General features: G+C 46.3%; 1 protein-coding gene and 1 long non-coding RNA gene across 3 annotated transcripts in view; one reads left to right on the forward strand and one right to left on the reverse strand.

The window, feature by feature from the left end:
• The window catches only part of Iqck (IQ motif containing K), an 84,749-nt gene that overhangs the window by 32,187 nt on the left and 26,393 nt on the right, over nt 1–26,169 (reverse strand). For both annotated transcript variants that reach the window (XM_048332800.1, XM_048332799.1), the window contains 3 exons: nt 23,221–23,273; nt 23,008–23,085; nt 8,049–8,133 (listed from right to left, as the gene is read on the reverse strand). In XM_048332800.1, the coding sequence (XP_048188757.1) occupies nt 8,049–8,133; nt 23,008–23,085; nt 23,221–23,273 (216 nt within the window). The remainder of the gene's footprint in view (nt 1–8,048; nt 8,134–23,007; nt 23,086–23,220; nt 23,274–26,169) is intronic.
• LOC125340905 lies at nt 2,907–26,165 on the forward strand. The gene is made up of 3 exons (XR_007208834.1): nt 2,907–2,917; nt 9,804–9,813; nt 26,045–26,165. It is a non-coding gene; the product is annotated as an uncharacterized LOC125340905 (long non-coding RNA).

Below are 26,169 nucleotides of genomic sequence, written 5' to 3' on the forward strand. Positions count from 1 at the left end.
TGTTCTGAAGGAAAGTGGGAGCCAAGAGTGGTAGCTCATGCCTGTAATTCCAGTGATTGCAGAGACAGATTGAGACCATCATAGCACAAAGTCAGAAGGGGGAAGTACTAGGGAGACTCTATCTCAAGGTGCACGTCTGTCTGGGGTCCAAGCTTACAGGAGGCCTTAGGCAGGGGGCTCCAAGCCCACACTGGCCCTGGGTAAACACACAAGCAAAAACTAAACAAGCAAAAGAAAGAAAGAAAAGAAGGGAAAATAAAAGGCAGATTTTTCTTAACCGCTCTATTCTACTGCATTCATATGATCTGAAAACTTAAACTGCAAAAAAAATTAAAAAGAAAATAACTCACAGCCTGCAGATGTAGCTAAAATGTGAAAGACCCTTAGTCTCCAGCAATACCACACACACACACACACACACACACACACACACACACACACACACACACACACAGCAGTCAAGCATTAATTCCCTTAAACAGTCCTAGGCCTTGTGTAATTGAAGAGGAACATATGACTCACACCTTAGCAGAAACTCACCGGCCCCTTCCTGAGAACGGAAGTGCAGCTTTAGGTGCCACTAATTCACCTGGATGATATGGGGGGGGGGGGGGGAAGCAGTGACGACTGAGGAGCAGCACAAAGGGAGGAAATCTGTCCCCTCCCCCGCCCCTTCCACCTGCTCCCCTCTCCAGGAAGCAGCTGCCTGCCAGGGGCAGGATGGGGAGGAAGAGGAAGCCCAGGAACGCCACCAGGCAGCCCAGTGACAGGAGGGAGCCTAGCAGCTGAGAGGAAGCAGCAGGGGAAAGGAACGGGAAACCTTAAACAACGGACTTGATGAGGAAATAAAACATGGAGGCTGACCTCTGTCTGGCTTCCCTAGAGCTCCAAGTTGGGTTACAGGATTTTGAATGGGAAAAGCCTGGCTGATTTATCACCCATCCGCTACCTGTGGATGGTATGTCTGCCTTTAGATGCAAGCCCCAATGTGGAAAGTGACCCCTGGTGCCAATCGAATGACAGTAGTAAGTTACGGTCTTTCCAGGACTCACAGATGCCTGGTGAAGTATGAGCGGGCTGCTATCTACCCCAGGGGTAATGAGCCAGTCGTACAGGAAATTTCCACATGTGTTCATCCGCAGGGCTATGAACACGCTCCTTGCATTTCTTCTCTTCTGGAGTTCCACAGTGGAAAAGGATTTGCAATAAAGAAGCAGGGGCTTCCCAGATACCTCGACACAAGGGAGAACTTCAAGTGCATCAAGCTAAGGTGAAGAATTCCATCTCATAGGCCCCATCCTTTATGAGGCCATTCATATGATAGTTTACAAAAGGCAAACCCTACCAGAGCAGAAAACAAATCAGCAATTTCCGAGGGACAACAAAAGGGAACGAAGGAATGCTGAGGAGGATGTACACTAAATCCTACATGGTGGCTGTGGTCATGGTTAGGTGGTCAAAACCTAAGAGTCTGGAAATCAGAGAGAGCAAACTTTACTGTCTATAACATATAACTCGTCAAACCTGACTGAACACGCACCCACCACTACCCACTGGCTAAAATTAAAAAAGACTAGCTGGGTGTGGAGTCCCAGCTTCTCGGGATGATAAGGCAGGAGAATCCTTGGAGCCTAGGAGTTCAAAGCCAGCCTGGGAAACATAGCAAGACCTGTCTCCAATTAAAAATAAGGCTTACCATACCAAGTGCTGATAAAGGCATGAAGCAGCTGGAACTCTCCAATGTTGCTGCTAGAAATGCAAAAATTAGAGGAAGAAGACAAAGTTGTGGGAGGGAATAGAGAGAGACAGAGACAGAGATATTAAGAAAGAGGAGGGAGGGAGGGAAGGAAGAAGAGAGGGAGGAAGGAAAAGAGACACATGAGGGGGGAAAGAGATGGAGTTCTGCAAACAGGCAGACCTAGGCTTGAATTCTGGTTCTACCATTCACCTCTATACGGTGTTGGGCAGATGGCGCAGGGCCTATGGGCCCTGGCTGTCCATCTACACAGGAGATAATGGTCATACACACCTGTCTGCTCTACCGGAATAGGGTAAGGTGGGAAACAGCTCATGCTTACGAAATGCTAGTGCCATGCCTGGCATATGGCAAGTGACTCAAAATACCACATCTATTTCCTAATACTTGCCTTTTTCTTGGCTCCTTGGGGATTGAAAGGACTTCCTATAACATCCACCTTTGCTCTTGGGGAGGCCTTCAATGAACATCTGTCAGATGGCAGAAGGAACAAATAAAGCCGCATGCCAGTGGAAGGGCAGAGGCCGCCATGTGAGTGGGCACGAGTGGAGAGACAAAGGAGGTGGTCGGGGACGTTTCAGGGGCACTGCATGCATGTGGGCCTGGCCTGTTTGCATTCTCAGTCTAAAACCAAGGCTTCAACAGTGCTGAGAACTTTGAGATTCTCATTCCACATGTTCAGAAGGGCTTACATAGATAGCATAAGGCTGGCCCCTGGCCAAAGTTTGAGACTCTATCTGGACAATAAACTAAAGTGGGGAAATGGCTCAAATGGTAGAGTACCTGTGTGATAACTACAGGCTCTGAGTTCAAACCCCGGACCACCACATATCAATGTAACCCTACCTACCCATCCATCCATCCATCCATCCATGTATGTCTGAGACGGTCTAAGGATTCAAACTGGGTTTGAATTTTGTGCCAGGAAGGTAAGGTCATGGTGAAAATCTATGGAAATAGTTCACTAGTCAGTGCCACACAAGGGAAATGTCTCATTCAGAATTCTGCTGGGGGGGTCATGGACACACACTGCTTCTCGGGTCATAGGGCCGTCCTTCCAGCCCCTCTGAGGCTGCTGAGAAGAGAGGTGCACTGACCTGGGGACGTGGAGAGGATCTGATACTGTGCCCCATTTTTAGCATTCCTTTGGTGCAATACTATGTATGAGTTTTGCCAGCAGCGTCTGCCCACCTGGCCACAGGCATCAGCCAACAAGAAAATTCTGTCCTCCCTGTCTGACGCTCAGATGACTCCAGAGCTGCAGCTCTGCGGTGGGGCCCGCGCGGGGGCTGTGCTTTCTAGCAGCTTGCGTCTCAGGACCTGGCCCTGGCGAGGAGCTAGCTCACACATGACAGCCGTGAAGGAATGGGCTGTTCTCCAGTGCTGTCTCTGGAGGTCAAGGGTCAAGGGTCCTGATGAGCAGGCATGTCTCTGCCCAAGTTCAAGTGCCTGTGTGATCAGAGGAGGTTTATAAAGGGCAGGGATCCAGGGATCCTTGGGTGGTAGAGGGAACAGAGGGCTCACTAGGAAAATAATTCCAGAAATTCGGCCACTTCTTTCAAAATTTCTAACCACCCCCTACTATGGGGCAAGGGGCTCAAGATCCAAAGGTACACAAGTCAAACTTCTGCTCCCAAGACAAGTGAGTAATCAATATAATATCAGGTAGGTAACATGTGATAGGAGGAAAACAAAGAAGATCTAAAGTGGTTAAGGGGGCTGTTGTAGAAAGGGTGGCCAGCAGAGAAGAATCCCTAGGAAGTAAGGGAGGACACTATGACTGACAGGGGGCAGGTGCCACAAGCCAACAGCACTGCAAAGGCCCAGAGACAGGAGCCTGCTTGGGGCCAATGAGGAACTGCAAAGAGGCCACTAACTGGAGTTTTTGGTTGTTTGTGGGTTTGTTTTGTCAGTTGTAGGGCTTGCACTGATATATGAATACTGAGTCTAAGTAATGCCATCTTGTTCTTCCCACCATCGTGATGAGGACTTTCTGAGAATTCTAGATATGTCATTCCCAGAAGTGCAGATACATCATGGATTGTTAGACAGGAGAAATCCCTACCCCTGGTTGTTAAAATTCCTGCCCCTGATTGTTCTCCCTGGATAAACTCTATAACCTCTAATTGCTCCCATCAGTTAACCCTTAACTGGCTTGTTTTGCTTCTGTAAACATAGTTTGCTAGTCCCCATACCAGGTGACATCTGTCCTGATGTAGTTTTTGCCCTTACAAATTTTGTGCTAGCTGCATTTGGGACTGCAGGGTTTTTCTGGGGGACATGAGTTGGCTTGCAGTCGCAGGCTTTCTACTAAAGACTCCTGATTCGACCTCTCAAAGTATGGCTTTGTATTTCTTTGTATCTGTATCTTGCTGAGGGAATTCACATATAACCAAATTCAGGGCCTGGGTGCTGTCTCTGAGCTCTTTTGCTCAAGGCTAGGGCTCTACCACTTCAAGCCACACAGCACCTTATCTTAGAGATAAGAGTCTCCCAGACTTTCCTGCCAAGGCTGGCTTGGAATTGTGATCCTCAGATCTCAGCCTCCTGAGTAGCCAGGATAACAAACAGGTGAGAGCCACCAGTGCCTGCCTTGCTTGTAGTTTTCTTAAGATAGGACCTTGCTATGTAGGCCAGGCTGGCCTAGAACTCATGATACCCTTGCTTCAGGATCTGGAGTTCTGGGATTAGGGGTAAGTGACACCATGCTCTGCCTTTGCTTGGCCGTGTGTGTGTGTGTGTGTGTGTGTGTGTGTGTGTGTGTGTGTGTGTGTGTGTGTGTGTTCCTAGGGCTTGAATTTAGGGCCTGGTGCTCCTGGTTAAGAGGAGATTAGAGTCTCTTGGATTTTCCTGCCTGGGCTGACTTTGAACCACTATCCTCAGAGATCTCAGTCTCCTAGTAGCTAGGATTATAAGCATGAATCATCAGCGCCTGGCAGGAGTTCACATTATTAACAAAAGGCCATGGGATATATTTCTGTTCAGCTAGAGTATCATGAACAAGAGTGTGAGGCTGCTGAGCAAGACGTCAGTTGAGTTTTCCCACTTCAAAATGACATGCCTTGTGGCCCAGCCTTGCAGCTGCCTTTCTCGTCCTCTCTGTGCAGAACCACTGCTTTCCAGTTGCAATTCCTGCTTGCTGCAGGAAAATATGGGAGGAAGGGAGAAACCTTCCCCTGGTGCTGTGTGCAGAGCCTTTCCTGGGCTGCAGCACCCTGCTCCTGGGCTGTGTTTGCCACAGATCAAATCTCTGAAGAGAAGTAAGGGGTCTTCAGGAAATAGTAAGGTAAATGGGAGCTGTGTGAATACCACCAATCTCGTGTAGGGTAGTCAGGATGCTCTTTCAGTAGTCTTTGATCCACAGTGCAGACTGTCCTCCAAATGACCTGTGGTTGGCTATTTACTGTCAGCAGTGACCTCTAAGACCCCCCACAGGAGGTTCACAGGCTAAATAATCACACTTCTCTAGAGACGGACTGTTGTTCTGTAGTGGGGTCTTACTATGCTTACTATGTTGGCCTTGAACACTTGCCTCTGCTTCCCACTAACCCACACATACACAGAGCCCTGAGTCTTGGCTCTGGCCACCTCTGCAGTCATTTCCAGCAGGCTCTTATCAGTGGTGAGATGGTCACCAACAGCCAAATGCACGGTGACCCCAGTGTCTACAGCGGCTTCGTCCCAGCCACTTTATTGACAGTCCCCCAATGGAGTCTCCCCAAGTCTTGTCTGACTGGCCTGAGGTCCCCTGGCCGTCATGTCCAAGCTGGCCTGATCCCCATAGCCAGGGAGTGGCCTTTCTACCAGATCTTCCCTCCTGGTTGCTAGCAAGCTCTTTTTCCAGGGGTACCTCGTGCACATTCAGTCTCTGTAAAGTATAAACGCACAGATTCTCGCCATTTCCTGCGAGGAGAGACCCCCGTGTCCACTCATTTACTGCATTCTTATTTTTAAGTTTGCAAGGTTGTGGCAGTGACTCGTCAGGATTTGAATCTGCAAAGAGGGGTAATGGTGGGTGGCTTCTGTGATCCTCAATATGTCCCAAGGCCTAGAAGAGCAGAACTGGGAGGAGGGAACTGCTAGGGCACTATACCAGGTGTCCAGGCTGAGTTAGAATCAAATAGAGCAGAGGAGAGGGTATAAGGCACTGAGAGCCCCACTGGACACATATATATGGGTCCACCTGGTCCCTGTCTCCCAGTCACTAAGGAAATTCACCACGTGGGCCATGGAGAGCGGGATTCCCCTCTGCCCTCTCTCCATACATGCACACCAATGCCATCTGGAATGGTATAACCAGAAGAGCATCGCGATACCATGAAATGTGGCTTCCTCAGAGAGGAGAGCTGTCAGAGGATCCAATTTCATTAAAGGCATTAAATGCAAATAATGATTAAAATGCATTGAAACACACACACACACACACACACACATACACACAATCTGACATGTTGAAACAATCAGAAAGAAACAAGGGAATGGAATGTCTACTTCTGCAGAAGTGATTCATGAGAGAGAATGAGGGAACAGATGACACTGTACAAAAGGAAATGTACTCACTACCTGACACATATAAATGTAACCCCTCCATATATCACTTCTATAATAACAATAAGGTAATTTTAAAAAAAATCAGGGACCTATTTACTAGGCTAATTACAAATTTGCAGCTCCCAAGAAGAGTTCACAACGCTACAGACAGCATGTCATAGCACGTGGCGCTTCCGTGAACGCTGTCAGCTAAGACGTTTTTAATGAGCTGTCTGGCTCGCATTGTGGTAGACGAGAGAGGATGCTGGCCGCTTCCAGGCAAGAAGGTTACTTGGCCTTGTAAAGGAAGGACGCTGTGACACACATGACAATACAGTGGGCCTAAGGAAGCTGCTGAGTGGCAGGAGCCAGCACAGGATAAGCTTGGAAGAGCAAGATGAGGTTGGGAATTCCACTTTCCTCTTGGAGGAACTGCCACATGCTTTTCCAAAGTGGCTGTACCACCAGGCACTGGTGGCTCACACCTGTAATCCCCGCTACTCAGGAGGCTGAGATCTAAGGATCACAGTTCAAAGCCAACCTGGACAGGAAAGTCAGTGACACTCTTATCTCCAACCACCAAAAAGAATAAAGAAATCAAGAGCTGTGGCTCAAAGTGATAGAGCACTAGCCTTGAGCAAAACAGCTCAGGGATGGCACCCAAGCCCTGAGTCCAAGCCCCATGATTGGATCCCCTCCCCCCAAAAAGTGACTATACCACTTTACATCCCCCTAGCAGTACATGAAGCTTCCAAATCCTCTCCATCCTTGTGGTCTTCCTCCTTACAGCCCCACGGGTGGGCCAAAGGTGAGAGCTCACTGTGACTTTGATTTGAACTTGCTGGAGACTAAGGATGCTGACTATCTTCTATTCATGGGCTTATTTGCACACAGATTTAGCATATTGTCTCTGAAGAAATATCCATTCATATCCTTTGACAGTTTCATAGTTGTTTATATGTTTTCTTATTGAGTTCTGAGTGTTCTTTACATATGATGGTTAGTAGACTTCTAGATAACTGGTTTAGAAATATTGTTCTCCCATTCTGTGGCTTGTCTTTTACTCACCCACATTTTTAATTTGCATGAAACCCAATTTATCTATTTCTCTCTTTTGTCACTCATTCTTTGGGCTACCAAATTCGCCATCCTGAAAAGGTTTGCCCTGGACCCATGGCATTGGGAACGAGTTCCAAAGCCTCCGGGCCTGTGGCAGGTTGCTACAAGCCACTCATCACATTACGGTAACAAAACAATAATCATAATAACATAACATAATCATGTATGCCTGCCAGATTTCTGTGTATGATTCGCTTTGAACAAAAGGCTACGCTGCTTTGAAACATAGCTGTATTCTTTCAGTTTCCTTCTTTTCTAGCACAACAATGTATTCCTCCCTGTCTAGATGTAGCATTACTTTTGGACAATTCAAGCCAGTCAAGCCAGCTTTCAAAAGCTGCTGCTTTCTTTTCAGGAGAATCACAAAGTAAGTTGCTGTTTTAGCCAGCAATCCTGGTGTTTGAGCTCAGGGCCTCACACTTAAGAGGTAGACACACTAGGACCTGTATCACACCCCCAGCCTGCAAACTAAGTTTTGCTAGAAATTCTAAACCACCCTTAGGGGGATAGTTTGGAAGGAACCCAGTTTCTGAGATGTGTGTGGGGAAGTGATCATATCTTTTCTCAGATTCATCTGAGGGTTTCCCCAGGGTCTCTCCATGATCTCCAAGACAAAGAGCACGCAGCCACACACAATGCTTACCAGGTAAGCCCTCCAGAATGCCTGGATGGAAAGTGCGGCCTCCTCTTCTGTCAGCAGCAGCGACAGTGGAATTGGTGGGCGAGGGCTGGAAAGGAACAAAACCGTCACACAAGCCATGAGCAGTGAGCACTCGTCCTTCACCCGGCTACACTGACAACACAACGGTGTCTCTGAATAAGCACCTCATCCATCTCCTTCCTTACACACCACCTTTTTCTTTTTTAAGGTCCTGGACCTTGAACTCAGGGCCTGGGCACTGTCTCTGCGCTTTTCTGCTCAAGGCTAGTGATCTATCACTTCTAATTCTAACCACAGCTCCACTTCTGGCTTTTTGCTGGTTCACTGGAGACAAAAATCTCATGGACTTTTCCTGGCTGGGCTGGCTTTGAACCACAATCCTCATATCTCAGCCCCCTGAGAAGTTAGGATTACAGGTGTGAACCACTGGCACCTGGCCAACAACAATGTCATTTCTAATGCAAAAGTATAAATGTAGCCCATGCCTATAATTCTAGCTACAACTGAGATCTGAGGATTGTGGTTCAAAGCCAACCCACATAGGAAAGCTCATAAGATTCTCATCTCCAATGAACCACCAAAATGCCAGACACGGAGCTGTCATTCAAGTGGTAGAATACCAACTGAGCAAGCCAGCCAGCTAAGCAAGCAGGAGGCCTTGAGTTCAAATCCTAGTCACCACCAAAAGAAGAGAAGAACATTCTGATAGCGTCTATTTGTTGGAATGAATGAATGCACTTTTGAATTGTTCCAGAAGGAAAGAAACCAAAGCCAGGAAGCACTCGGGGTCCAGCGGCTGTCCCTGGCCGCGCAGCTGTTCCTGGCGCTGGTGCGCTGGCAGGCCTGGCCCCCTCTGCAGCATCAAGGCGGGAGAGCCTCCCCCTTCTCTGCAGAAGTAATTACACCCTGGGAAATGGCAGCTCTGTGAGCATCCTTTCCCTAATGTTCAGTTTCCATTTATATTCACATAACGCCCCGGGGCAGCTAGTTCTCTACTTTTCCACATAAATGCCTTTCCTCACCCACAGTTCTATTGTTCTTCTTCTTCTTTTTTTTTTTTTTTAGTACTGGTGTTTGAACTCAGAGCCTCCTATTTGCTAGACAGACGCTCTCCCACTTGAGCCCCAGCCCCAGCTCTCTGCATTAGTGATCTTTGGGAAAGGATGTCGTGTTTTTCCCTGCGTTGGCCTAGCCCACAGTCTTCCTATTTATACCTCCCAGGTAGCTGGGATGATAGGTACATGCCACTACACCCACCTTATTGGGGGAGATGGGGGCAGGGAGGGCCTTACTTTACCCAGGCTGACCTCAAACTAACCAGTCAGCCACCACCTTCTGAGTCGCTGGGATTACAGAAGTATACCTCAGAAACTTGAGTTCCTAGAGGCCAGGTCGAAAGTCCAGGAGTTCTACATTAGGTCTGGACAATGATGTTTGCAGGTCAGATGAAGAGACATGGTGAAGAGAAGAGCAAAGAGATTTACTACATGGCAGCCTTGGGAAAGATAGCACTTCAGTGTGTCAGCCGCCTGGGGGGTCCTGAGATCCAGGGAGAACTGGGATCTGGGATAGTTAGGGTTAAAACATCTCAAGTCGCAGGTATGGCTTGGCTGATAACACACTCAGTCCTGAACCTGGGAGGCACTGGAGGGAGCTCTATAGCTTCTGGCTGTTCTTTTCAAGCTGATAAGGAATCATTCACCTGTCTAAGAGAGACAGTTTGCCTTTGGTCACAAGATGCTTCTAGGTGAATCCTGTTCTTGCTAGAAGCCTAGGTGATGTTGTACAAAGATTGCAGGAGGGAACGGATCAGATCAAAGGCAGAGATACAAAGTGGGGGAACTGGGCAGCACTGGGGCCCAGCTTCTAGTTAGTTAATGCCCAGCCCCAGCAAAAGCAACTGTTAGGTTGCCTATAACACCACCACACCCAGCCCCATTGTTCTTATTTTATAGATCTCTGTGGTTTCACAGCAACACACTGCATCCTGAAAGTGAACAGCTTCTAGCAGAATCTGGGTGTTTCTAAGGAGACTATGGCAAGCGTGAACACTAGCTGAATCTTACCCAGTGCTTCTGAATGCCAATCAGATGTGCATCATGCTGGGCATGCCAGCCAGGGGCACCTGTAGAGCTAGTTGTACAGGTTGTTCTCTGACCAAGGGCACCCAGCAGAATGGCCAGCACAGCCTCAACTTGCTAGTGAATTATGGACACTGGGTCTAAGTAATGCTGTCTTGTCCTCAACGCCATTGTGGCATCTTAATAGATGATGGGGACTTTCCACCTAGCTCTGTCAAGGGTCCTTAAGCACTAGGAAAGTCTTGCTCCAGGAAATTATTGCCCTTGATTGCCCCTACTTGTTCCCCCCAGCCTGCTTTGCTTCTGTAAACACACTTTTGTTAGGTTTAGTTCCTCATACCCATGATGTGGCTTTTGCCTTCATAAGCTTTGTAGGAACTGCACTCAAGGCTGTGAATTCCTTTGGGACAGAAAGAGTCTACTCAAAGTCACAGGCTCTGTAATAAAGATTCCCCATTCATCAGTGTGGCTACTTTTTATCTAACCTCATCAAATCTGCATATAACACTAGGTTCTGCTCTTTGGTGTGGGGTAGCACTTGCCCTGAGGTAGGGACTCCTTGCCTTGATTTGCTGAAATGTACCTTACAGTTGGTGAAGGACTGACACCTTTTTCTCCTGGTGTGCTCCTATTACCTTTCCAATCTCCACTCAAATGTTATCTGACATATCCTTTGAGTTGGAGCGTGGTAGCATGCACCTAGAATCCAAGTTACTCAAGGAGGGAGAGTTAGGATTATAGCTAAAGGCCAGCCCAAACAAAACCCAAGATCCTACTTGAAAAAAAGACAGAGGGATGATGGGCTCATTTCAGGGCATCAACTGTTTTCTGGTGCAAACACACACTGTGCAGGAAACCCAGGGAGTGGCCAGGGAAGAGAAAGTCAGGGTTCAACAGCTGTCTCTGTGAAACAGAAGACAACACAGCCGTTTTCCAGGAGAGGAAACAGCAACTAGGCCACGTGGAGTTTGTGACTTGTACTTGGAGGTTCGGAATGTCTCTGTTGAGCAGCCTTCCTGCCTTGGGCACAATAGTCATCACTTGTGTCATGGTCCCTAAGCTAGCATTCCCTTTTGGGGGACAGCAAGAGGACAGAACTGCAAATCTGCAGGGACTAGGTACCCCAACAGTGTGCTCTGGCCAGTTATGAAACCCCACACTGCTTTGTGTCAAAACGGCATCACTGAAAAGCCAAAAAAAAAAGAGGTTTCTAGAGGACCTTGAGGGCAGTAATACAAGGCCACCTTTGGTGACATCCTGCTTTCAGGGCTAAATAATGCTGTGCTGTCTCCTTTCCAAACAAGCATGAGAAAACCAAGTGTATCAGGCCCAATGAAAAGGAATTAGCCATCATTTCAGCGGGCCAGCTTGAAGGGACAGAAGCCATGCCAGGTCCTTTCTGTCTTTTGGAATCAATGCCACTGGCTTCAAGTCAAATAGAAATAAAGAGACAAGGGCTGATCCCCGGGGAGCCAGAGAGGGGACGGGAGATGGGGATGTCAATCATGGGAGAGGGCAAGGCTCCTCTGGAGCTGAACTTGGCTGTCCCCAGAGCAGACATTTTACCAGGCGAGACAACGTGGCCAAGTGTATTTCTAAGAAGATTCATTTTATCAGTAAATGCTCATTTGGCCTCCTTTCTCTTCTCATTTGTGAACTCAATATATTTGAATCCTAAGAATCAATGGAATAATTGTGAAAAGGAATTGAAATTAATCTTTCAGACTATATGTGTGCATACATATATAAAAATGCACAAACAAGGCTGAGCACGGGTGACTCAGGCCTGTAATCCTAGCTAGTCAGGAGGTTAATGATCTGTTTGAAGCCAGCCCCAGCAGGAAACTCTTATCTCTAGCCAGCAAAAAGCTAGAAGTGGAGCTGTGGCTCAAGTGGTAAGAGCACCAGTCCTAAGTGAAAAAAGCTCAGGGACAATGATGAGGACCTGAGTTCAAACTCCAGGACCAGCACAAAAAGAAAAACAACAGGAAAAAAAAAAAAAGCACAGACATGGTTACTCCCCACCCCCTTTTTTAATGCTAAGCCAAAGACTTGTGAGGCATGAAGAAAATATAGCTTGCTTATGAAATACACAATAAGAAATTCTGAGAGGTCTTCATGAATTTCTCCACCCTGTTGTAAGACCATTAAGGAAGAACCATCCAAAGACACATACAGCCTAGTAGGTAATGAAACATGGATTTCAGAACCCAAATTCCCTCTACCTTTCATTAGGGAAGAGATGGAGCTGTGTTCGGATGGGAGCTGTCTACAGCGATGGCATGGATCCTGTATCCATCACCATCTGCAGCGGGCCAGTACGGGATCATGTCCACACTTCGTATCTTGCAAGAGACCCTGCCCTCCACTCTCTCTGGCAGCCCCATTTTCCCCTCTTCAAGGCCTCACATTCTTCACTGATGAATTTCAACTGCTGGCAGAAGTTCAACAGAGATATCTGGAAGGCTCGTTGGACTCTCTCCACTCCTGTCTTCGGTGACATAAGGAGCTGCTCCCATCACCAGGGGTAGCTTTGCTCTCTGGAAGCCACAATGCGCATTTAGAAACCATGGCTTGGGGGCTGTGCTCTGTGATCTGGCTTTCGCCCCCTCGCTCATCTCCATCTCCGCCCTGGGAGATCAGCAGGCGGTGATTACACTCCAGCAGCAGGCTGGGCTGAGTCACTCCAGTTCAACACAGCACTGAGGCCCACTCCTCCTACCCCAGCGGTGAAGCTGCCGTGTGCCAACCACCAGGGAGCATGGGCTGGCCCTCTAGGACCCAGGTGGGGTACAACCACTTGTCAAATGTCCACACAGAGGGAGGCGCTTGGAAGATTTCTGGGTTTCTGCTTGCCCCTCCTGGAAGCAGTCCTTCCTGTCTTGTATGAACAGAAAGATTGCTTACTGTCCCCATGACAGTCTCACCTCTGAAATAAATGACTGAGACAGAAGTTCTTCCTAAGATATAATAAATTAAGAGGCTTTTCCCCCCTCACCAAGAGAGCATGATAGCAAAAATTTCTGTCCTGCCACCATGAATTATGATTGATCTTCAGGATACAGTGCAAGCAGGTCTTGGTGCCATGTTGAAGGCAGAAACATTTGCAGTCCCTTCAGCAAATACCAGCACAAAAGAGATTGTCATAGGCTGTCCTTAAATGACACCGCAAAACTTGTTTCTACCTCAGTTTGGGGCCACAAGATACCTTTCATCACGAAACTATTGTAGTTTCTTTTCTTTCCTCCCTTATTTATTTAATTTTTTTTTTTTTTTTGGTCCAAGGATAGATCTGAGCTGAAAAGCCATTTTACCCTAAGCAACCTTTTCTTTTGCTAAAACACAATCGCCATGTCATTGAAGGTCTCAGTTTTAATGATGGTTTTTCAGGAGCCTTCTCCCCTGGGATCTGAGACCAGAACAGTAGCAGTGCTTTTTTTTCTACCTTGCATTGATTTACTGATTTTCTTTTTGCTCGTGATCCTGACCAATTCTCCAAGTGACTGTCTTTGGTTAAAATAAAAGTCTAAACTCCTGTTCTTAATATGCTAGTACATAATTTAATTGCCTCTGACTGGCTGTTTGAGTTAGGACTATACACTTCAAATAGACTCATAAGCAGGAGTGGAGCCAACAGGAGATATGGAATAATGTGCCACCATTGAAAGGTGAGGAAGAAAACACTTTCATCCATCTCTAATTAGAGCTCACAGTAGGCTGTATTATTCTTCCCTGTGGGAACAGTTCACTTCTCTGTACCGCTGATGCTGATTGTGGTCACGTGACTTGCACTGGCCAATGGGATGTAAAAAATAGTCATTTGCCATTGTATGGTTCAGACATGATTATTTTCCTCCACCCTGAGGGCACTGTTCCTTCATCTTGAGTTCTAAAGTGAAAAGATGTGGAACACAACACAAGCCGATGTGCTGCCAACATGTAACAGAGAGAGCAATAATCCCACAATGCTGGTAAGGCACTGAGATTTGGGGGTTGCTTGTTACTGCAGCAGAACCTGGAAGAAGCTGACCTGACACGGTTCTGGAGGGTAGTTGGGGTCCTATCATGCAGAAGAGCTTATTATCAGGACTCTTTTGATTACAAGTATTAGAAATTTAACTCAAATTGTCTTAAGGAAAGGGAAATGAAGGTGTTATTGGCTCACTCGACTACAAAAGGATTGAGCCGGCATTAGGCCTGGCCAGAAGTGAAGCTCACAGACACACCGACTCACTCTCACCACCTCTCTGTCGGACTGTTAGCAGGCACAGTCTTGTTAGGAGGTAGACCTCTCCACTCAAAGCTTCTGAACTGCGAAGATTGAAGTCTAGTGGAAAATGAGAGAAACTCCTGGTTGCTTCTTTCTTTCTTTATTTATTCTTTTGGCCAGTCCTGGGCCTTGGACTCAGGGCCTGAGCACTGTCCCTGGCTTCTTCCCGCTCAAGGCTAGCACTCTGCCACTTGAGCCACAGCGCCGCTTCTGGCCATTTTCTGTATATGTGGTGCTGGGGAATCGAACCTAGGGCCTCGTGTATCCGAGGCAGGCACTCTTGCCACTAGGCTATATCCCCAGCCCTCCTGGTTGCTTCTTGAAAAGTCCTGGTATGATCTTTGATTGAACCAACATGGGAGCTCCCATTACGGTCAAGAGGTGGTCATGGCTCTGACTAGTCAGGCCTGAGGCCCATCCCCCAGCCAGAGCCACAGGTAGAGTCTGACCCCTGATGGACAGGGTCTAAGAATGGGAGAGGCCAGGCCCTTGGAGGAAGGGGGAGGGGGGGCAGGGGGAGTTCTGTAACCAGAAGAAGGAGAAATGGACGCAGAGCTGGAATAAACATAAATGTCTACCACAAGAAACAAAAAAGAACATGGAATAAAAAGAAACAGAGAAGCCAAGCACCAGTGACTCGCGCCTGTAATCCTAGCTACTCAGGAGGCTAAAATCTGAGGATCAAAGTTGGAAGATAGCCCAGGCAGGAAAGTCCATGAGATTCTTGTCTCCAATTAATCACCAAAAAGCCAGAAGTGAAGCTGTGGCTCAAGTGACAAAGCTTGTGCAGGCACACACACACACACACACACACACACACACACACACACACACACACACACCAAAAACAAACAAACCTATAAACAAAACAGAGGAAATAGAGGCTGGGGCATGGCTCAAGTGGTAGAGTGCCTCTCCTAGCAAGCACAAGGCCCTCACTACTGCCAAAACTAAATACCCTTCTACTTTACTACTGCTTCTCATTTTGTTGAAAATATAAAACCTACCAAAAATAGAGAAGAAAAATCAAAGCTACCCATGTTCCTATCATTTGGAGTGATATTTCCTTTTGAAAGATGGTTTAAGCCCAGAGTTAATTTCAGGTGGATCTTAATGTTCAGCCAAGGATCATTTCCTCTCACTGTATAATTTATTTAATAAATATGTATATTGTACACATGGCAGATTGCAGTTATTTTTATAAGATGGAGTATTTTTAAGGGTTGTCAATGTCCCTAGCTGTACAAAAATGTAGATATATATGTATATATATGCACACATATATATATACACATATATATTAAAGCAGCACAGAAAAGAAATGAGAAGCTGAGATGCACACAGAACACAGAATGCTGAATAAGGAGAAGTGCCCATCATTTATGTGATAAGCAACTGGCAGCCACCCATGACAAACCTCCCTAACCTACCAGCTGTGTGCTGACAGTATAATGATATCCAGGGGCAAAGCAGCTGGGCTCTGGAGAGAGTGTCTTACCAAGAACATTAAAGTAAGACCTTAGCTCACACTTTAGATGGCTCCCAGGCTGGTAGACAGGATTACTGGGGGGCCATAGATGCTGGCAAACCCATAATATCCTGAGGACTTGCACCTTACATGGTTACATGGGGCTGTTGTCTAAAATCAGGACTAGGGCTGGGATGTAGCTCAGTGGCAAAATGCTTGCCTAGCAAGTGCAATGTCCTGGCTTCAATTCCCAATTCCAAAAATAAAAAGAATATATATACATACATACATACATATATATATATATATACACATATATATACAGTTAAAATCAGGACTAAAAGGAAATTTTTTCTTTTAAATTGTCTGTATAAATGAGTGGATTCTTCTTTCTTTCTGAAGACTGTCAGATCTGTTTCCCAAATTCTTGATCTGACCCGAAACTTCTGCTCTGGTTTGCATATGGTCTCATTCTGAGCTGCTCCAAGGTTCCTATGCTGATGGCACTGGGAGGTGGGGGGACCTTTAAGAGGCGGGGCCTTGTGGGAGACCTGTAGGTCAGTTGGGGGCGTGCCTTCAAAGGACCTGAAGGATCCTAGTTTCCCTTTGGCTTCCTTAGGCCATGTGCTCTCTCCTGTGATGTGACACAGCCCTGAAGGAGCTGTGCTGATCCCAGCGATGTGCTCTTGAACCATCAAAACTGGAGGCTAAATAAAAGTCTTTTCTCTGTAAAGCTAGCCTGCATCCAGTCTTGCATTACAGTAATGAAAAACAGACAAATACCTTCCCTGTCCATCATCTTTGCACTTACTCACTACCAAATTGTTTTCGCCCTCCAGCGAGACCATGGCTTGTGAAAGTTACTATCTACACAGAACAGGAGCCAGAAAGAACAATCTACAGGTAAATCTTGCCCTTGAAAACAAAGTATTGAAGCAGGATGACCCACTCATACCCATTTTGTCTATGGCTAGTTTCATGCTAGAATGACAAGATGGAACAGCTGAGAGACCATGTGTGTCTTGCAAAGCCTGAAGGATTCACTATCCTCTAGAAAAGGTTTGTTGACACCTAAAGAGCTAGTTCTTGTGCCCTGGTATTTTTGGGATGATTGGACAAGCCCAAGGCTCTGATCACGTTACTCCTCTTCCTCACGGATTCCAGGAGAAACTGATCTTGGCACTGGAGGAGGAGTCTGGGACTAAGGTAAGGGCACAGGTCTCCCAGCAGCACTTGGGCCTACACCTGCCTCTCTCCTCTGCCCAGCGCCATTTTCTTTCCCTGGCATCAGGCTCCACTCCCTAGCTGTCACTTCAGCACACTTCCTGTGGAGGTCTTCCTGCAGTCTTCCTGCCTGACTGCCAGTCAATAGACACCTCCTTGCCCACCCAGGTCCACCACGTGAGCAGGCACAGGTGAGAAGCTCTGCACTGTCTCCTTCTTGTTTTTCCTCTGGATATTTTTATTGTAGAAATGTCAAAGATATTCAAAAACCACTGTCTCTATCCACCAGCTTTAAGTGTACTACTCACATCTAACTTTCAATAGTAACTTCCCATCCCCACTCCATCCATAAATACATTTTTTCTGCCAGTCCTGGGGCTTGAACTCAGAACCTGAGCACTGATCATGGCTTTTTTTTTTATCCAGGCTAGCACTCTACCACTTGAGCTGCAGCACCACTTCTGTCCTTTTCTATATATGTGGTACTGAGAAATCGAACCCAGGGCTTCATGCATGCTAGGCAAGCGCTCTACCACTAAGCCACATTTCTAGCCCATAAATACATAAATATTTAAGCACATTTCTCTATAAAGTAAAAGCATTTTGTCATCACTATGAAGTCATGATTATCATACCTTAAATAAATAACAATAATTCCTTTTTAAATCTTCAAAAGTCCAATTGTCTCCACTTTATTCTTTTAGAGACTAGGTGGGCCCAGCCTGGCTTGAACTCGAGATCTTCCTGCCTCAGACTCCCTCTCCTCATGTTTTCAATATTGTGCATTTGAGTCAGGATCCAAGAGCGAGCTGTACAATGGAATTTTCATAGACCTCACCCCCGCCCCACATCTCCATGGCCAAGTTTTTGAGTTTGGTGTTTTTGATGGCCAGAAATTTAAATACATCGTACAGTATTTCTGTTCCTGAAAACTGGTTGTTAAATTATGCACATAATTAAGAAAATATGGCAGCATATGAAGAGAAACAGATACCTTTATCTGACATTTATTTTTATTTTTAGAAAAGACAACAAAGCTTTCACATGTGGCTAAGACCCTCTAGGCCCTGTGGGGACATGCTATGCTATTGGCTTTTGCCACTCTGGAACTCTGAGTCTACCTACCATCTGTCTCTCGACCCCCATCTCTCCAAGCTGCGGAGGCCTGCTAGTGACGATCATGCTAACAGCCTGTTTATGTGCACCCCAGATCAGGCCATCCGTGGGAGCTGTCCCTGTCCAACCCTGTTACTCTCTATGGGTCTTTCCATAGCAGCAGGTGCACCCCCGCCCGCCCCTCCCCTGCGGGCCTCCCTCGCAGCAGATGCCTTTGCACCTACACATCTAGGAGAGAGAACTGAACAAACACTCTCGAGCCCCCAGCAGGACGGTGGCACCGTGATCCCTTGCCCCAAATTTCCTGTCACTGTCAGCTCTGGCCTCAAAGTGGTGAAAACCCACCTTCTTTAATTTATCTGCAATTCGTACAGGTGTATAGCAGGTCACTGAAATGGCAACATGGCAGACACAGAGGCAGACTCTTGCATAATATGGGGCCTTTTGCTTCTTTGTTTTTATTTTTTTCCCCACTGAACATGGACCATTTTTACAAAGCCTGTAGTTTTGGAAAGGAAGTTATCTCCAGTAAGATAGGAAATCCTGAAGAGGCAGTGACCATTCCCCCTCTTTTACTCCAAGGAAGTCAGAATAAAGGTCCCAACAATGCTCAGACCACCATTTTCAGGACCTGCAAATGTGGTGTTACCTGACAACAACAAAAGGGACTTATTTGCAGCTATGCTTAATGTAAGGATCCCTAGGATGAAGAGATTACCCTTGAGTTTTCTAGGTGAGCTAATGATGGAGCAAAGAAGTTGGAGGCAAGCCATGGGCTGGTGGCTCATGCCTGTAACCCTGGCTACTCAGGAGGCTGAGACCTGAGGATCCAAGTTTGAGCCAGCCAGGGCAGGCAAGTACGAGACACTCTGATCTCCAATTAACCAGCAAAAAGCCAGAAGTAGCGATGTGGCTCAAGTAATAGAATGGCAGCCTTGAGCACAAAAGCTCAGGAACAGGGGCCAGGTCCTGTGTTCACGCTCTAATACTGTAACACACACACACACACACACACACACACACACACACACACACACACAATGTGGAAGATGGAGGCAAGAGACTCAGAGTTGTGCATAAGGATCCAAGTGAGATCCTTGCTGTTGGCTCAGGAGAGGAGGCAGTGACTGCGGATGCTCTTAGCTGTCCCTAAGCTAGAGAGGCAGGGGTGCTTCTTGACACCTGGAGGGCCACAGGTCAGTGACTCTGCTAAACCTAGGAGAAGACGCAGCCCCCCCCCGTACACACACACACACACACACACACACACACACACACACACACTTATCAGTCCTCCTAGCACTGAGAGGAGGGCTCCTAGCTTAGAGGTCGTTTCTCTGGCTCTTCCTGATCCCATGAGTTCTGGAGAAGAATTCAGCACCTGAGTTCTTGCTTGGCAAGGTTATATCTGGACAGTACCCAGCATGGCCACTGCTCCAGCTGGGCTGGCTCTAGGCCCACTGAAGAGGGAGAGGGGAAGGGAAGAGCAGGGAAGGGAGGGGAGGGAGGCCCTGGAAGGCCTCGATTCCCCACTTCTCCTTAGTGCTTTGTTACCATCTGAATTACAACACTCAGTACAGAAACTACAGCTTGTTATAAACATGTGTCTCTCACCCCCAGGGCTGGAGCCATAAATCATTTAGTTCTGTTTTGTTATTTTTTTCCCCAGCACCAACCCTCAGTAAGCTGTGAAGAGGTGTTGCAATATATTTATTTTCTCAAATGAATTAGAGGATTGTTATTTTAATTTTATTTCTTTTCTTTGTGTTGCTGTTGTTTTAATTTTTATCATGCTGCTTTTGGGCATCTCACCGAAAGGTAGTGGAAAGTGACAAAACAAGTTTTAGTTCGAGCAAGAAAGAGTTCAGGGTAGCTGTTTCTGGGAATCCAGCATTTCTAGGAGCTTCTGTGGCCCTTGGCAGCCATTTTAAATAGGACAATTGGCTTTTCTGTTTTGTAGTACTTGGGGCTCGAACCTAGAACACTGTGCATGCTAGCCAAATACTTTATCACTGAGCTATATCCCAGCTCTGGGCATGGCTTTAGAAGCTAAAAAAAAAAAAAAAAAGAGGTAAGGTTTTCCAATATTGCTCTCCTTTTGATGTATAATCTCAGATTAGAAAAACAAACAAAAGGGCTGGGATGTAGCTCAGTGACAAAGTGCTGGCTTAGCAAGTGTAACATCCTGGGTTCAATACATATATATATATATGCGCATATATGTGTATGTATGTAATTAAAGGGGGAAATGGTGCTGGGTGCTGGTGGCTCACACTGCTCAGGAGGCTGAGATCTGAGAATGGAGATCCAAACCCAGCCCAGGTAGTAAAGCCCAAAAGACCCTTCTCTCCAATTAAGTACCAAAAATAACCCAAAAGTGGAGCTGTGGCTCAAGTGGTACAGTGCTAGCTTTGAGCACAAAAGCTCTGGTACAGGGCCTAGGCTCAGAGTTCAAGACCCAGGAGAAGCACACACACACACACACACACACACACACACACACACACACACACACACACCTTGGTTTTATTATGGTTATTCTTCTCCAAGTGGGGAGAAGGTCATCCAAGAGGCTATTTAATCTGCTATTCTCAAGGATAACAAATTTAAGCAAAAGATGTGACACTAAGGGCTAAGAGTCTCTCACTATATTTAAAAATACCTTGACAGGCTGGGCATCATAGTGCACACCTCTATTCCTAACACTCTAGAGGTGGAGGCAGGAAGACTGAGAGATCAAGGCCAACTTGGGCTACACAGAGAGATGAGAGAGAGAAAGAGAAACACACACACACACACACACACACACACACACACACAGCCTCTAAAGAAAAAATTAAAAAGGGACTTAGGAAACCTCCCTTGATTTCTTTGTGTCTCAACTTCCTGACATTGTTCTTGCAAAGGGTTAACATGGAAACACTTTCAAAGCAACAGATGAAATATGTATTATCTTCTGAATTTTTGAACCTTGTTTTCTTCTACTTAAGACTTAAAATAATAGAATATTGCTTGGTTGCATCATAAGCAGGAGATACCATTCCCACCCTATGTAAAATTAAATTTCCTCAATATTCTAGATACTTTTCTCTGCTCTATCTATCTATCTAAGCAGTGCTGGGGCTTGGATTCAGGGCCTGAGCACTGTCTCTGAGCGTCTTTTGGTCAAGGCTAGCACTTAACCACTTGAGTCACAGCACCACTTCTGGATTTTTCTGTTTATGTGGTACTGAGAAATCAAACCCAGGGCTTCATGCATGCTAGGCAAGCACTCCACCACTAAGCCACAACCCCAGCCCCCTGCTTTACTTTTCTTTTTTTTTTTTTTTTTTTTTTTTGGCCAGTCCTGGGCCTTGGACTCAGGGCCTGAGCACTGTCCCTGGCTTCTTCCCGCTCAAGGCTAGCACTCTGCCACTTGAGCCACAGCGCTGCTTCTGGCCGTTTTCTGTATATGTGGTGCTGGGGAATCGAACCTAGGGCCTCGTGTATCCGAGGCAGGCACTCTTGCCACTAGGCTATATCCCCAGCCCCTGCTTTACTTTTCTTAACACTTACATATTTGTTTCCTTTCTTCTCTCACTGGGATGCAAATTCCACAAAGGCTGGGATTTGTGCTATTATGTTCCGCTACACCCAATCGCCCAGCTAGAGTGCTGCCGATGCACAGCAGTACTCTACAAACATTTCTTGTATGAATACTTAGTTTATAGAAATCTAGAAACGAAATATGCCCTATGAAGCCATCAAAAAAGCGGAGATTAGATGTAACCAAATCAACATGGCTAAACCTCAGAAGTGACTATCTGAATCAAGTAATGGCAGGTGGCAGAATAATAAATAAGCCTCCTGATCTACAAAGCAGAGCCTGCCTTAGCTTACTCCTGTAATCCTAGCTACTCAGGAAGCTGAGATAGGAGGTGTTCCACCAGCCCAAGCAGGAAAGTCAGTGAGACTATTATCTCCAATTAACCACTAACATGCCAGAAGTAGAGCAGTGGCTCCTGTGGTAGAGTGCTAGCTATCAGGAAAATAGCTATGGGACACAAGCCGGGTTCTGAGTTCAAGCCCCTGTTCCAACATTCAATAATAGTAATAATAATAATTTTAAAAATAACTTTTATTTTCAATTTCATTTTTGAAATAAAATCGCTGCACTGTTAAGATGATCTTAATTAACCCAGGCTAAATAACCAGACACAAGAGCCCCAGGAATAACTGACCAGAGTCCTAGGTTCTTAGACTTACTTCTCGTAGATTAAGAAAAGCATCATTGGGGCTGGGGATATAGCCTAGCGGCAAGAGTGCCTGCCTCGGATACACGAGGCCCTAGGTTCGATTCCCCAGCACCACATATACAGAAAACGGCCAGAAGCGGCGCTGTGGCTCAAGTGGCAGAGTGCTAGCCTTGAGCGGGAAGAAGCCAGGGACAGTGCTCAGGCCCTGAGTCCAAGGCCCAGGACTGGCAAAAAAGAAAAAAAGAAAAGCATCATTAATACCATTTAAGATCAGGAGGGCAGTTGGGCACCAGTGACTCATGCCTATAATCCTAGCTACCCAGGAGGCTGAGATCTGAGGATTGAAGTTGGAAGCCAGCCAGGGCACAAAAGTCCCCATGAGACTCTTATCCCCAAGTAACCACTCCAAAACCAGAAGTGGAGCTGTGGTTCAAAGTGGTAGAGTGCTCGCCTTGAGCCAAAGAGCTCAGGGCCCAGGCTCTGAGTTCAAGCCCCAGGACTGACACACACAAAAAAAAAAAAGATTGGGGGGAAATTCTTTACTTACTGATTCTTTAGCCACTCCTCCACAAATGGAATAGAGAAGAATTCTGTGAAGGTTTCTCCTGTCCTCTTTGGATTGTGGCTGGCCAGGATACCACGTTTGATGGACAGAGAAGACCACAAGTGAGAGTTGAAGTCAATTGCTGCTCTTCCACTTGCAAACTAACATGTAGGCATTCTTCAAGACACTGAATATTCAAAGACATGCACAACTTACTTGTACAACCACTCGGTCAAGTAATCACAGGCAATGAATTTGGTCCTTTTCCTCTGAAAAGAGAAAAGACAATTCAATTATATTTTACTTTGCCCATTGTGTCTGAGTGGAAGGATTAAACATAGATAATGGATTAAATGTAGACAAGATATGCGTGAATCCATTATGGCATTCGTAAGTATATCAACAGACAGTATTTGGGTAAAGGTATTCTTAGCATTCAATCAAGTGCCTTGTGGGAGTTGAGTGACTGAATGAGTGAATGAACTCATATTTCCAATACCCAAGCATGAAAGCAGAAAGGACAAGGATTAAGACATTTCAAAGTAGGAATTGCTAGCACAATTTTGGACTTTTTTTTTTTTTTTTGTCAGTTGTGGGGCTTGAACTCAGGGCCTGGATGCTGTCCCTGAGCTCTTTTGCTCAAAGTTAGTGTTAGCATTTCCCCAGCCTCAGGTCCTCAGCTCCTCCCATTAGCCCCCAGATCCATCCATACCTAATGAGCCATACCTAATGAGCCACTCCTACTCACTACCTAACTACTTCCCCTTTACCCCTGCACCTGGATAAGGTGCAGATGCTATGTTGCTCCCTCTCCCGTGGGAGCTATGGCCCCACTAATAAACCTCCTTATGAACCCTCTTCTCCTGTCTATGATTATTTCCGCATGGTCCCCTAGGATGTCCGGGACATATCCTTTCATTAGTGCTGAGCCCGGGATAGGTTCCCGGGTGGATTTGCTCCCCTATTTCGGGGGGATTCAAGCTACCCCCAGGACCTATTCTGCTGTACTAAGCCCACCCAGACGACTACCGAAGTAAGTTCTCCTGACAGAGTGCTCTACTTCCATCCACAATGACAGATTTGAACCTCCAACCAGGGTGAGTGATCATTTAACCGGGGGCTTGGATCGATTTTCCGTAGGGTCACAGGGCCGAGGCTTCAGAGCCACACAGAGAAAAAGAAAAAATCTTGGTGCCAAGTTCCGAGCCCCACTCCCAGGGACCATTAGTCACAGGACTGAGTATCAGCAATTGGTGTGACGACTCCAATTAGCTGTTTATTCCCTCACAGTCGACTGCATTTTGGAGTCAACTGAATAGAGCTCCACTGGGACACTGGTGGGTTATCTCTAGTTCAGCTCCGCTGGTTACTCATCAAGTGGGGGACAGTCTAAAATGTTTCAGGAAAGCTGCTCAAGTTTGAGCCCAATCTTACAAATTTGGAACTCCATGTGGCCCCTTCATGGGACCTCTGATATTTTACAGGACTTACATAACTTCTATGAGCGCTCCGGCAGATGGAATTCATTCTCTCTCTCTCTCTGCTTCTCTCTAAACTTTGCCTGCCTGCCTGCCTGCCTGCGATATAGGATGGGCTGGTACTAGCTTCCAAAGGTACCAATGTTTATTTAACATCTGGTTTGACAGACACAAAGGAAGGTTTTCTGTTCTTGTTATTGATGTTTGTAAAGCTTGGCAATTCGGTTAAATTCTGCTTGTTGTTGTCTAAATCCTAAGTTTTCTCTAGCATTGACCATGTAGTGAACAATAGAATTGCTTTTAGCTAGCGGTCTTGGTTCCATCAAGGTTCCAAAAAACTCTTGGAGGTGGAATCTCACCCATCCCCCAGGTAATGGGCATGCCAAATTCCTAGAGGCAGGGTGGGCCATGGCTCCTGGTAACCCTGCCCCCGACCCTGAACTCTGTAACTGCCGACATGAAGTTCAAATGCTGAAGGGGGAGGTGTCTTGCTGTGAGCCTGCTAAGGCTCTGACCAGCTCTGCTGCCATTACACCATGTCATGTGTCTGTGTTCTGTCTCCCATCTCCTGGACCTTCTCTGGTCATAGCTTCCCACTTCAGCTCCCCATTGGAGCTGGACTGGTTTCTCAAAATGTGGTTTCTCCATTTCCTCGCTGTATAATTTGTGAAAATTTTGTTTGCTGGAAAAGGTTTTGTTTTCTAACTGACCATGTGGTTCTAAAATATGAGCAAAATAATGTCATTTGCCACTGGAATTCCAGAAAACTTACACAGCCAATTAAAAACAAAATTCTAGGCACACCCCAAAGCTTGTACACAACTGTCTGTTGGTTGGTAAAATGTGTAAAAACTGGCATCATGGTTTCAAAATTACTTGCTTTTGACTACTATTTTAACTTACTTTAAGTCTTGTGTTAAACTGATCTTTGCAGCCTGTGGGTGGAGTCACAGTAAAAAGCCTGGAGGCAAGCCTGACTCCTATCACCAGACTCCAAGCCAAAAGAAAAAGACCCAGGTTTTAAACCCAAACTGATCATGTTTGGGTGCAAGCAAATGTGTCTAAGAAAAACTCCAAAAGGCTCAAATATGCAGCATGTGGTATAAGTACAATGATGTAAACCAGTGTTATTCTTTATGTCCATCTATGCTAAAAGTCAAGTGTACATCTGATCCTGACAATTCTTTGGTATAGACTAAGATTTTGCTTCTCCAATTTTCTCTCCTGTGCTCTCATAAACTCTTTAAGATTAAGGGACCAGAGTCATTTTGGAATGAGTGTGCAAATGTGGCTTCTAACCTCGATGCTCCTGACCCATGATAATTTGCTTTATAGGATGCAGGTTGACATGTGTGCGAGCTGCCTGGGCTGTGGCAGCCCATGGCTACAGGAAGCTGCCTCCACAGTCTGCTCCCAAACTGCCTGGTTTCACTACTACTGATTCCTTATTCTCTTTCTTTTGCATGGAAAACTGCTCAGAGAATCTAGGAATCACTGGTGATGTTCCTGTGAAGATTGTGACAGGCCCAGAGTGCTCCTGCCCTGGCTCTGCCTGCCCCAAGATTAGAGTTGGGTTTATAGCAGGCCTATCATGACAGAGTTGCAACCGAGACTTAAATTGTGCAGTAAGTTAAGGCACATGTCTGTGACTCTTACTCCAAGGTTAAAAGCATCAGAGTTGTGTTTG

Source organism: Perognathus longimembris, chromosome 23 (genome assembly GCF_023159225.1).
Source record: "Perognathus longimembris pacificus isolate PPM17 chromosome 23, ASM2315922v1, whole genome shotgun sequence".
In the NCBI taxonomy this organism is placed as follows: domain Eukaryota; kingdom Metazoa; phylum Chordata; class Mammalia; order Rodentia; family Heteromyidae; genus Perognathus; species Perognathus longimembris.